Source organism: Magallana gigas, chromosome 8 (assembly GCF_963853765.1).
Source record: "Magallana gigas chromosome 8, xbMagGiga1.1, whole genome shotgun sequence".
Lineage (NCBI taxonomy): Eukaryota > Metazoa > Mollusca > Bivalvia > Ostreida > Ostreidae > Magallana > Magallana gigas.
Genome location: NC_088860.1, coordinates 10,225,218 through 10,237,905, shown reverse-complemented (window position 1 = coordinate 10,237,905; position 12,688 = coordinate 10,225,218). Strand labels below are relative to the sequence as shown.

At 34.3% G+C, this 12,688-nt stretch overlaps 1 protein-coding gene across 12 annotated transcripts in view; it reads left to right on the top strand.

Annotated features, from left to right (window-relative positions):
• Positions 1–12,688, top strand: part of LOC105330193 (uncharacterized) — a 39,296-nt gene that overhangs the window by 10,642 nt on the left and 15,966 nt on the right. For 6 of the 12 annotated variants that reach the window (XR_900459.4, XR_900454.4, XR_900455.4 and 3 more), the window contains one exon: positions 6,345–6,478. Coding sequence is in view for 1 of the 12 variants with exons in the window: in XM_066068713.1 (XP_065924785.1) it covers positions 6,345–6,478 (134 nt within the window). In the remaining 11 variants the exon portion in view is untranslated. Of the gene's footprint in view, positions 1–254; positions 330–1,578; positions 1,851–6,344; positions 6,479–12,216; positions 12,234–12,688 lie in introns of those variants that run through there. The other 6 variants (XR_010708430.1, XR_010708432.1, XR_004602220.2 and 3 more) reach the window with 4 other exon arrangements.

The following is a 12,688-nucleotide window of genomic DNA, read 5'->3' as shown; positions in this document are numbered from 1 at the left end:
TTCATTTGCATAGGTAGAATAAATAAATTGTGTGTTTATAAGGCTTTTCAAAATATTAAATAAACAGTTGATTTATGAAGACAGGACATGATGTAAGCTTTTTGTCATGATGAAAATGTTATTGTTTTCACACTGCAGGCCTTTGATGCATTTAAATTGTTTTGACCAGGAATTAATGATATATTAAATAATATTATCACAACTTTGTAATTTTTCAATTGTTGATTTGTATTTTCCATAATCTCTTGGAGCAGCTGGTGTTAATCCTGCAGAGAAGGACAAATATTGATTGGGTGACATAAAGACCCTTTGGCATCAGCTTATTAACAGTTCAGTGATTGTTTATGTTATTGCAGCAACTGGAGATAAATCTTGATTTAAGGAACCCCCCCCCCCCCCCCCCCCTCCCGTGCTGACTTCCAAAAGAGGTGGGGGTGGGGTAAAATCCTATTCAGCATGTCTGTGGGTTATTTGTTATTACAGATATACTAAATACATATATCCTTGAGATTATCTGGGATCTAGAGAAAATGTCTTGCTGTAGATAGACCCCCTCCTACCCCAAAACAATTGTTTTTTGTGGAGTATTAAATAACTAATGCATTGACATTTCGTAAAATTTGTTTGCTGCATTCACTTGTGTGCAGATATTTTCATATTGTTTAGGCAATCCTTCTTCATTTTACAGTATACATGTATGTCTCACAAAGACTAGAGGGGGTAGGAGGGATATATGCCGTTAGGGATAAAGCCTAACGGCAGTGGCCTCTCTCTTTCTCCATTGTGTTAAGTTTATATCTTTAAAAAAGGAATATAACTAGAGGCTCCATCTTGGCGCAAGAATTTGTGTGATGACCTTTGACTAAGTTCAAGGTCATATTAATATCATTGTCATAGAAATGGCATTTATCCAAAAGAGACCCAGCATAGGTAAAAGACCCTCTTGGACAACTTTAGATACATGTATTTTGAAAAACAACATATTTACTCTTTCTTTGTATTGGGTAAAAAAAATGATTTTTTTTTCTAACTTTGCCTTAATGCTGATAAATCACAGGTCATGTAAGAGCTAACTGTATATTACACCTGTTATGTTATTTGGTTAATGAATTTGCACTGTATAAGTGACTTCTTCTCAAGTTTTGTGTATTTGATTTATCTTCTATCCCTTATTTTTATAGAGCTGTATGGTTTTAAGTCAGTGTGTGGTTTTGTGGTTTTAATGAATTATGGCTTCTATTCTTAAAGGAAACAAAGTTCAATTATTAATGGATTTAAGGGAAATCTTCAATGCAAAATTGAAACAAGGAGTAGAAATAAGATTTTGCTGTAGAATCATTTTTTTTCCTGTGCTAAAAGTAATGGACAAGATAAAACTGAGCCAAGTGGAAGCAGGAGATGGGAGCTGCCATTAATGAGATCTGTCTGTGATAAGACAGGAAAAATTACATAACTAGATGGGATTTTTATGCCTTCCTGGGTGACATTAAGAAGAACATTTTAACCTTGTCTGTAATTAATTTGAGTAAATCCTGTGTCAGCTTTAAATTTGTATATCTCTGACATACGTTTTGGTAGGTGGAGAACACAGTTCCAGACTTCAGAATGAGAAGTGGAAACCTGGTGAGAAGGTTGGGGAGAGAGGTGATGTAATCTCATCTCCCCAACCCCCCTTACACAATAGAAATCAGCTGGAAGTTTGACCATTAAGGGGTAATGACCCTTGTACTAAAGGGAGATAACTAGTAACTGACAACTCGGCATGCATCATTATGGATCCACTTTGCACCTCCATTCTCTGAAGATTTCCATTACTGATAGAGTAGGATTCAATGGGATCTATACCAAAAGTGAGAAAAGTAGCAAGTCATTATTGAAAGCCCACTTTGATGTTCTTTTTAAATTGCAATCTCCTGTTATTAGTTTTAGGAGAGGGTATGAAAAGGCAATTGATTATTAAAAAGCGTGGCCAAGCACGACTAGTTACTTTATGAAGACTGTAAAGTTTGGGGGAACAAGCCAAATTGACAATGGGTAGAAAATTTTCTGAATAATTTCTCAACACAGTGAATCCTGTTTAGTGCTTTTATGACAGCAATATCTGTTGTCCCTTACTGAAAAGTGATTTATCAAAGTTTGGTCTCCAGAGACGCACATCACATGATATACTAATCACTTTTTTTTAGTATGGCGCGAGAGGAATTTTTCAGAGCAGGGTGAAGATTCGATCAGAGATTCCATTTGTCATTCATGTATTTTATATCTATTAACATTTTTGTCTATTTCAAATTTTAGACCCAAGATTAGATGTGATAAAATCAAACAACAATGCAGGAAATTTACATATACCTGATACTAAAATGAGGCATAGCAAATAAAGTTGTTTATTTTTGCATCTCACTGATTAGTATCCGCAAGGTCATTCTTATATGGCCCTCTGTGGGCTAATAGTTCAGTTCTGTCAATTTGTCAAAATTGAAAATGAATTTTATGTGACTTGAAAAAAAAAATTTAATGAAATATTTCTTGGGCTGTTAAAATATAGTGATCATCTTTGAAATGAAATACAAAATTGATTGTCATTTGAGAAAAACCCAGTTATCAGGAATTTGATCAGGAAAGGCATTGCCACAATTTGAAGCAAGAGAGAAAGGAGAAAAAAAAAGAAAACCTTTAAATTCTCGTAACACTAGTTTCAACTGGATTCCGTTTCTGTTTGTGTAAGGTTTAACTGACTTTCTTCTCAACAAATGACTTTAGTAAGTCTGAAAATAGAAAAGGAAACCATCATAAAAAGAGTTCAGCTTTTAGAATAAAGTGACATTTTCGTTATCAAAACTGACCCTCGGTGAGGTTCCTTTTTGACCAACACCCATATCAGCACCTTGGATGTTTGATTCTAGTAACCTTGAAATGCTGCTTTCCTTTGTTCAAAGTTAATACACCTGCTATTGACCCAAACTTTGTCCTGAATATTAAAATAGCATGAAAGCATTTTATGTGAAACATGATAATTCTATGATTTGCTTGTTTTATGAGCAGCAGGTCATTTTAGCCGCTATTTTACCTTCATCATGTTCATGCAGTCGATTGAACTGCAAAGTATTTTATGACTTTTTAACATTTGTGCAAATTTTTGTGATTTAATCTCAATCGAAAAAAAGAGGCTAAAAAAAAAAATTTCATCTTTAAATATACATCAAAACTCGATATCAAGATGAATGGCAGAAAACTTCTCCATTGATCCATTGAGTGTGGGGTGACTAATTTGCGCTACACCTCCCCGAGTGTGCAGTGCATAGTAGTAAATCTAGCAACTGTCTTTCCTCATTTTGATTATTAAACAAGGAATAGATAACAGCTGTCAAAAAGATACAAATCTTGATATTCCCTGAAAAAGGAAAGAAAACTTCGACCTTTGAGTATGCAGTGGATTGCTGTGGTACACTTTATGAACCCTCAAGTTTTTTGCATGGGTCTTGTTTTTTATATTTGATATGCACACGCTGCAGTTCCGTTGATTTTTATTTTTGGTGGAACGAAATTTTAATGAGGTTGAGATCATTTGTTTTGTTATAACACTGATTATCTCTCTGATGGGTCGGTTTGTGCTTGTATTGAAATTCCCTCTATGCATATGCACTCGACCTGTGCATTTAAGTGCAGTTGACAATTGTTTGACAATAATATTAAAGGTATCAGATTCATTTACACCAAAGTGGAAATTCCGAAGCATGGGAAGAGATTACGGCTTTCATCATGGCGTTTAGAGTAACTATTTCTATACTTTGCCCTCTTTTTCTGTTTCGTGAGTGGATAATTTAAATTTAGCTCAACAAGTATTTGTATTAATGGGTAAATAAAGAAAAACTGATACTTTCAGAAAGTTCTCATTAATGTGTTGAGAATCAATTTTGTTACTCAATACTTAATTTTATATAGAAAAGAAATACAAATTCACACAATTATATCAAAAAGAGTGAGAAAGAAAAATGATAGATGTATTCAAAACTGAGTTGATATTTCAGAATTTCATTTGTATATATAAGAGCTATTATAAACTTGTTAGATAATGGGAGGTATATCAATAAGCTGTCGTCTCAATATTTTTTGTACTTAAAGCATTGCAGAGATAGTTCACAGTTCACAAGCTTACTGTAATGATTTTAATTTTATAAAGTCCAGGAGTTCTAAAGGGATTGACTCGAGAGGTTTAGTGCACAATATCAATATTTCACTTCATTGGAATGCGTATCAAAGTAAATTTATCTTTGTAATGTAAAGGGTCTCCTTGCTTTCTTTTGTACTTTTGTTCATTGTTCCATTTGTCTAATTACTCTACAAAGATATTGAAGGTTCATTGTTAACAGAGTCATAATGTAGTCAGAAGGTTGGTTTAACAAGTAGATCAATTTCGTGATTTGAATGGTGCATGTTTTCCTTTAGTATTGTTGTCTGTGGACTTTGACAAGAGAGTGAGATGTTTGTATTCAATTCAATTCTTTATTATCTTCTGGATGAACAAATGCGAATAAAAAAATCAAAAAAGGGGGGAAAGTGATAGAAATTATGAAAGTACTGCAAGAGACAAGACCTTGTGGCCAGACAAATAAATTAGAATAGTCAAGATCACAAGAACAGCTTTAATGCTAGAGAAAGTAAAAACAAAAACTATTGTCAGTGATGATTCCGATAAGAAGTGGGGCTTTCAAGCTTAATTTGATAGAATTGATGTGATCTGGACAGTCATTTCTTAGAAAGAGCGTGTTGAAAAACAATGGGTTTTTTTTCATTCTATTTTTATCGAAACATGTTTTACAAGGTCTTTAGGTTGCCTAAAGCTACTTCTTTTGGAGCCTCTTCTCTATATTTAGTCTATTGTCTTCTTTTGGAACCTTTTTTGCTATTTCAGTTTGTTATTTCCTTGCTCTTCTCATCTGAAATTGACAGCTCTTTTGTTACCATATATAAAGTTAGACAAGATTCTTGTCTGAACAAAAAACAAATCTAAGTCTTTGGAAAAAAGTTTCGCATAATGTGCAGTTAGATCTTGTCAAATTATTCCGGTTTTATGATGAATTAATTAATGAGTTATTATTTCAGATATAGATTGGGTCACCTGAGTGTATATTTATTAAAAAAAGCAAGGTAACATATAAGTAGGTGAACATCGACCCCTGATCTGCAAATTCAAAGTGGTCACTTGTTGAATGATGAGCAGGTGGTAGGGCCTGTTCACACTGACGTAGCAATACCTTGCAAACATATTATAGATTCCTTGTTTTACATGGGTACTGCTGGTACCTAATTTCTTGGTTTTATGAATTGAATCAAAGCATGGGAATATAATTTCAGGAGGACCAAGTTTATGTTATAATTAATTCTTAACTTCACAACTGTTCGAAAAATAAAAGCTAGATTTTAACCATCTTTTCTAAATTGTTGAAATGAAAGAGAGTTCTTGTAAGTTATTACTTCAATATTAAAGCCTTAAGGTGGAATGCTACACCAAAATTTTATTTTGCAGATCATATGAAAGTATCATTTCTGAAACATGATTTCATTGTTCAAAGAGTGATATAGGCATATGCCGTATTTTATATAAAATTTTGTATCATGATAAAGTGAAATATCTGTTTAGGCTTGAAGTGACACACCTACTGTAGAGTTTAATACTGTAAATTCCTTTTATAACACGAGTACTTAATTCCGCGATCTCACTGGATTGTATCAAATCGCGAGGACATAAAATTGCGAAAGTTGAACTTTTCTCCTTTTTTCTTATAGTTTTCAACTGTCAGAAAATAATGGCGAGATTTTAAAATCCGCGAAGGATGCTTCCTGCGATTTTACGCGGATATTAATTCCTTGTGTTTAATTAGGAATTTACAGTATTTGCTGTCAATTAATGCATGATGTCAATGTCTAACAAACTATTCCAGTATTAAATGTCAAAAAGAAGTTTACCTCTTTTTAATAAAAAAAATTCTTAATAAGATTAAAAAAAACCTCTTTTGTTCATATTTTTTAAACCTATAATGGATGAAATCTTTTGAAAAGACGTGTCTTATAGAGAAGAAATATAAAACAATCAATTTAAAAAAAGAAATTGAATCAAAATGTCATAAATAAACGGCATATATATATATATATCTGTGAAATTATGTTTGGGAAATGATACTTTAACGATCCATAAAATTAAATTTTGGTGTAGCATTCCACATAAGTCATTTTCTATAGACTGTAACATTGAAGACAAAATAATTTTCTTTGTAACAGTAGATAATAAATCATCTTGATGATTAAGAAACAGTGAAGAATTGTTTTTTCATTTTATTTTGCAGATGTAGGATACTTGTCATGATTTATCATCCTGATCTATCGAAACAAAGGTGCAGTTCGCAGTTCAATGTTCTACAATTGGATTGTCAAGATTTACGACATGAGCCAGAGGTTGTGAAAACACTGGAAAGAAAAAGTAAGACATTTGAGAGTCCGTATAGAAATTGTGTAATAACAGAATCGTAAAGAAGCTCCGATTGTCACTTGTTATTTGTCAGAGATGGTAACTAATCCCACCGTTGTCCATATCACATTTCACCTTCCCATTATTTTTCATTATGCTTCGCGAGTTTTAGAGCTCATAATTGCACCTGGGCTATAATGCTATATATGAAGAATAAGCTTCAAAAACATCTTCGATAAATTTGAGGGAAATTCAAGTATGGTGATTTATATAGTAGGTTTTTAAATTGGTCATTTGTAAACAATTGGAGGTAATTTGTAACATGGGGTTATCACGAAATATCTCGACCCTGTCACATTTTGTGTTGACGCAGCACAATTACGACTGATAACGTTTCAAAGAAGATGTCAACACGTTTGAAAATTAAAGTTTTTTTTTAGACTTTAGGGTTCAAAGTCATTGTAATATATGTGTAAATCTTGTGACATGGCTGAAGGCACTGTTGAACTTTATTACAAACGGCCCTGCTCTTTTGTGAGTTAGAACAATTAAAGTACTTTGTTGTACACAAAGGTAAGTCTCAGTCAACATTTTTAATCCTTTCAAGATCACAAAGCCATGACTATTTCCCCCTTGGCTGCAAGTCCAACAGATTGTATACTTTGCTATCTTGTGGATGGTAGTATCAGGTCTCCAGAGGCTAAAAATATTGGGGTTTTATTGTGCTTGACTTAATGAAGTTTTTATCTAATCAGAAAAAAATGATGTCAGAAAGAAAATTGCCACTTGATTTTGGCTCAAGCTTATAATTTAGGAGGTTGTAATCCAGTTCCAAGGGCTTACAAATACAGGGGCCAAGATTTTTATCACAGTTGTAACCGTTCTTGTTTTATATTATTGCACATTCAAAAAAGTTGGCTCCAAGTCTGCTATGTCAAGGTATGATTTGCTCATCACCAATGGCAGAAAATGGGAACTATTAAGAAGAAAAAAGGCCTTCCTTTGTGGAAGACAGTGTTTATCTTTGCATCTTGTCCTATGCTCAGAGCAGCATAACACTAGAGAAAAATAAATCACAAAGATTGAAACAAGTCCTTTGTACACATGGGTATATGCGGGTCATTTTTTGCAAGCTTGCAATATTCTTTATTTCCTTTAAGTTAGATTAAATAAGAAGGAAAAATGGGGGAAAGTTCCTTCACTCTGTCTTTCTCCATTTACTCTGCTGCCTTAAAGATAAGTATGCCAAAGTATGCAGTTATGTAATATTTACTAGGTAAGGGAAATACACAGTTTATATTTGCTGTGTTACATAAACAACAGTTCAGGATTAATTAGCAAATACATGCTACGCTTGATATCAAAGATGTTGCTATGTCTTCAATAGCTGGAGTGAATTTGAGCTCACTGGAGGTGTAAAAGATACAATTGCCTTCTAAGTATAGTGCAGAAGTTTTTATTTGCACAGGTAATTGTTGATAAGATTTCTTTTACCTGTGGAATTTAAATTCTAAAAGCCCCTCATCTTGACATGCCTTGCAATGTCAGAAGGTGTGAAATTACTAGAGGATGTTTACAATGAGTCAGGATTATTTTACTAGCTGAGTTAATTTTACACGAAGGACAGTAATTTTAGGAAAGCAGAATATTAACATCAATACAATAGTAGTAATTTGAAGCAGAAGACTTTGAAATAGATATAGATGTAAGCCTGTTTTCTCTACCTCCTATGTACTTACAATAATTGAGACTCAGTCTTTAAGACTGAGCAGTTTTCTTGCCAAGGCATAATGGTGAATTTAAATTGGAGGATTGTTCAATACCATCAAGAGAATACTACTTCATATTAGACTGTCTTTGTGACTCTAAGGAGAAAACAAAGGTCAAATTCCATCGACACCCGATCTCCTTCTCTATGCTATGACATAACTTTTCCAGGAAAATGACACATAAATATACCTGGAATAGTGTTTTTAGCTCACCTGAGCTGAAAGCTCAAGTGAGCTATTCTGATCACATTTTGTCCGTCGTCTGTCTGTCCGTCCGTCTGTCCGTCTGTCCGTCTGTCCGTCCGTCCGTCTGTCCGTCTGTAAACTTTTTACATTTTGAACTTCTTCTCTAAAACCGCTTATCCAATTTCAACCAAATTTGGCACAAAGCATCCTTATGGGAGGGCGAATATAAATTGCAGAAATAAAAGTCCGATCTGCATTCAAAGCGGAGAAAACCTTGAAACTGTAGAAAAAGGGGGGTGCATTTTTAAAAATCTTCTTCTCAGGAACTACCGATGCAAACTCAACGCAGTTTAGCATAAATTATCCTTATGGGAAGGAAAATATAAATTGCAAAAATTAAGGTGTAATTCTGTTTCAAATTTGAGTTATTACGAAAATAATAATAAAGGAAAGGCGTGTTTCAATCAGTTTAATAGCTTCGGGTTCGGCATCCGGTAAAATGATTCCATACTTCTAAAACGAGGTTCTTTGTTTCAAGCAGCCATGACATTATATATATACGAAAAGGGTCGATCGGATTATGATGAAATTGCTTGTTGTGCAACAGTTCGCGTATGAAGGGAAATTTTGAAACATGCAAAATATATTGGTGCCGATTTTGTGAAGTAAATTCAGGCTAAATATTTCAATGCGTTGACAGTTTTCACACATGACGTTGGTGTTAGCTTGTTCTGATTTTCGTTTCGTTTTCATTATTTATGCTTTGTAACCTGGAAACTATCGTCTGTATTTCGTGATTTTTACGTATCAAATCAAACAGAGACTTCGGTATATCAAACAGTTAACTGTTTTCCTGCGCAAATTAAGCAAAATCTATGTAGGGGTACTGAAATACAATTCATTCTATCGGTAATTCGGCATTATCTTTTGCGTAATGGAAGATTAATGCAATAGGTTTTGTTGAGATGCTCGGCATTTTCTCGAGTTTATTCAGTTTAAATAGAGTTTGATATCGCTGACGGAAATATGTAGGTATATACTTCGAAAAAATAAATTGTGTTCTTTATTTGTTATACATGTAGTGCATGTTTCTTGTGTTTAATTGTTTACAATTTCTATTTACTAACCATATTTGAGTGTTAAACTTCGAATTATAAGCAAGATACATAGATTTGCTCACAATTCTATGTTTGTACACAGATCTTAAAAACTAAAGATTAAAAAAGTAAAAAAAAATGTCAATATTTATTAAGAAAATTTTCTGTTCTTCCAGAAACCAACTTTAACAACTTATTGTATTGTAAACTTAACACCTTTTTAGCTCACCTGAGGGTGGGCCACAATGGGGGGTCGAAGTTTAACATAGGAATATATAGAGTTTAAAAATCTTCTTCTCAGAAACTAATCAGCCAGGAAAGCTGAAACTTGTTCGGAAGCATCATCAGGTAATGTAGATACAAATTTGTGAAATTCATGACCCCCGGAGGTCTTTAAAAAACTTCTTCTCAGAAACTAATCAGCCGGCAATGCTGAAACTTGTTCGGAAGCATCCTCAGGCAGTGTAGATTCAAAGTTGTTAAAATAATAACCCCTTGGGGTAGAATGGGGCCACAATGGGGGGGGGGGGGGTCGAAGTTTTACATAGGAATATATAGAGTAAATCTTTAAAAATCTGCTTCTCAGAAACTAATCGGCAAGGAAAGCTGAAACTTGTGTGGAAGCATCCTCAGGTAGTGTAGATTCAAAGTTGTGAAAATCATGACCCCCGGGGGTAGGGTGGGGCCACAATGGGGGATCGAAGTTTAACATAGGAATATATAGAGTAAATCATTAAAAAACTTCTTCTCAGAAACTAATCAGCCGGCAATGCTGAAACTTGTTCGGAAGCATCCTCAGGCAGTGTAGATTCAAAGTTGTTAAAATAATAACCCCTTGGGGTAGAATGGGGCCACAATGGGGGGGGGGGTCGAAGTTTTACATAGGAATATATAGAGTAAATCTTTAAAAATCTGCTTCTCAGAAACTAATCGGCAAGGAAAGCTGAAACTTGTGTGGAAGCATCCTCAGGTAGTGTAGATTCAAATTTGTGAAAATCATGACCTCCGGAGGTAGGGTGGGGCCACAATGGGAGGTCGATGTTTTACATAGGAATACACAGAGTTAATCTTAAAAAATCTTCTTCTCAGAAACTAATCAGCCAGGAAAGCTGACACTTGTGTGAAAGCATCCTCAGGCAGTGTAGATTCAAAGTTGTGAAAATCATGATCCCCAGGGGTAGGGTGGGGCCACAATGGGGGGGTCAAAGTTTAACAAAGGAATATATAGGGTAATTCTTTAAAAAATCTTCTCAGAAACTAATCAGCCAGATGATTCTTCATAATTGTTAAGACTTTTGCCCCAGGACAATTCTTTGGCCTCCCGAGAAGGTTCTGAGTTTGATGTACGTTTATATCCCTTATATAAATTTTATTGTTAAGGATCTTTTTGAGAACTGCAATACTCAACATATGATATGACTATAAAATCATCCTGTTAGAAAAGGGACTAATGATTATAAACATAAGAATATTCAAAGGAAAAAAGGGTTTTTAATTATACAGGATCTACATGTATTATTGTACATTGTCCAGATAGTTTGTATTACGACTCCATTAAGCTGATTTTATCATACCTATTGTTCCTCAGGTGAGCGATGTGGCCCATGGGCCTCTTGTTAGGTTAAGCTAGCAGACACATCTTTTATATTGAATGCTTTAGTTTACGAAGGCACAATGACACAGATTACTTTTTTCATTACTCCAAGTCACAGACTGTGCATATACTTGCTATTCTTTTTAGAGAAGAGAACATGCAAGCATAGCCCTCATCCATTGGAAGAAAGCTAGGACTGACCATTTCTTTATAAAGAGAATATATGCATGCATTTATTCTGTTAAAATCTGAATGCTTCCATGCAGCCCAAATTTTACGATTTATTGCAATGTATCAGAAAAGGAAACAATGTCTAGGAAACACATATGCCTTATGACAAAACTATTTTTGGTTTCTTTGCCTGGTTAAACTGACCTAAAGTTGGGGTCTTTTGAAGTTTAAAAAGATTTGTAAATAAATCATGTAAAAGCTAACCAGAAAGGGGGGGGGGGGTCTTTATATATAACTCAGATTAAAGACAACCCCAGGTAAATTAAGTATTTAAATCAGAGAGAGCTGGTCATAACTGGAATAAGAAATATGTAAATATACACGCACACTAGCTTATCGGTTTAGATTTTTTGAACAGTTGGGCTATTGGGTCACTTTATACTTATCAAACATGAACAATGCCAAAAGACGGCAGTGAATCAGTTTCCCCCAAGATAACACTGTATAGGTGGCCCCAAACATTCTTTTTACAGTTCACAATTATATGAATTCGTCAAAAAATTTTTTGCACTTCAGAAGTATTGCAGATGATTGAAAGAAAAAAACCCAGATTATCATGGTACCTGGAATTATCCCATTTATCATGCAGGGCCTGATATTTGATAGTAGATTCTAAAAGATGGTTATCTTGTGATTAGATTTCCAAAATTGTATTTGTTGCTTTTAAAGTGTAAATTAAAAGGGGTCAAAAGAAACCTAGAAGGCATTGTCAAGTGCTGGGAAAATAATGTATAGTAATAATGTATGGTAATGTCAGGGTACGTAGCTAGAGATGGCAGCAATTTTGTTGTTTATCCACCATTATTGTCAATGGTCAACAACTAGAGCACCAACATTGACATTCCCTGTGTTAACGGCATAGATCTCATTGATTATCAAAGGATATAAAGGTAATTGTGTTGGTTATGTGTATAAGCCATTTGTGCTCGAATTCATTGACCAAGATTGATGTAAAGATGCCTCCCATTGGCCAAGACAGAACGAGGGAGGGGAAGAGTTGTGTTTGTTTACATTGAGTAGTTATGATTTGCTCCATTTATTGTCTAGGGCATGTTAATTTTTTTTTCTTCTAAATTGGGAGGGGAGTATCTTTTATGGAGTCAAACAATTGTTCACTTAATAAACATATAGATAAAATTGTAACAGGTGCTGCTTAGATATTTTGCATATGGTGATGTTGCCTGTGTGAGCAAGGTATTAATAAAATGAATGAGAGAGAGAGAGGAGAGTACCAGGTATATTGATTGTTACAGTAAAGCTGAAGTTTGACCATGGCTTTGAGCTTTGTTGAGAAGGTCTAATTGATAATTCATTCATCTCTGCTGACCAAATTACAGATGTGTTG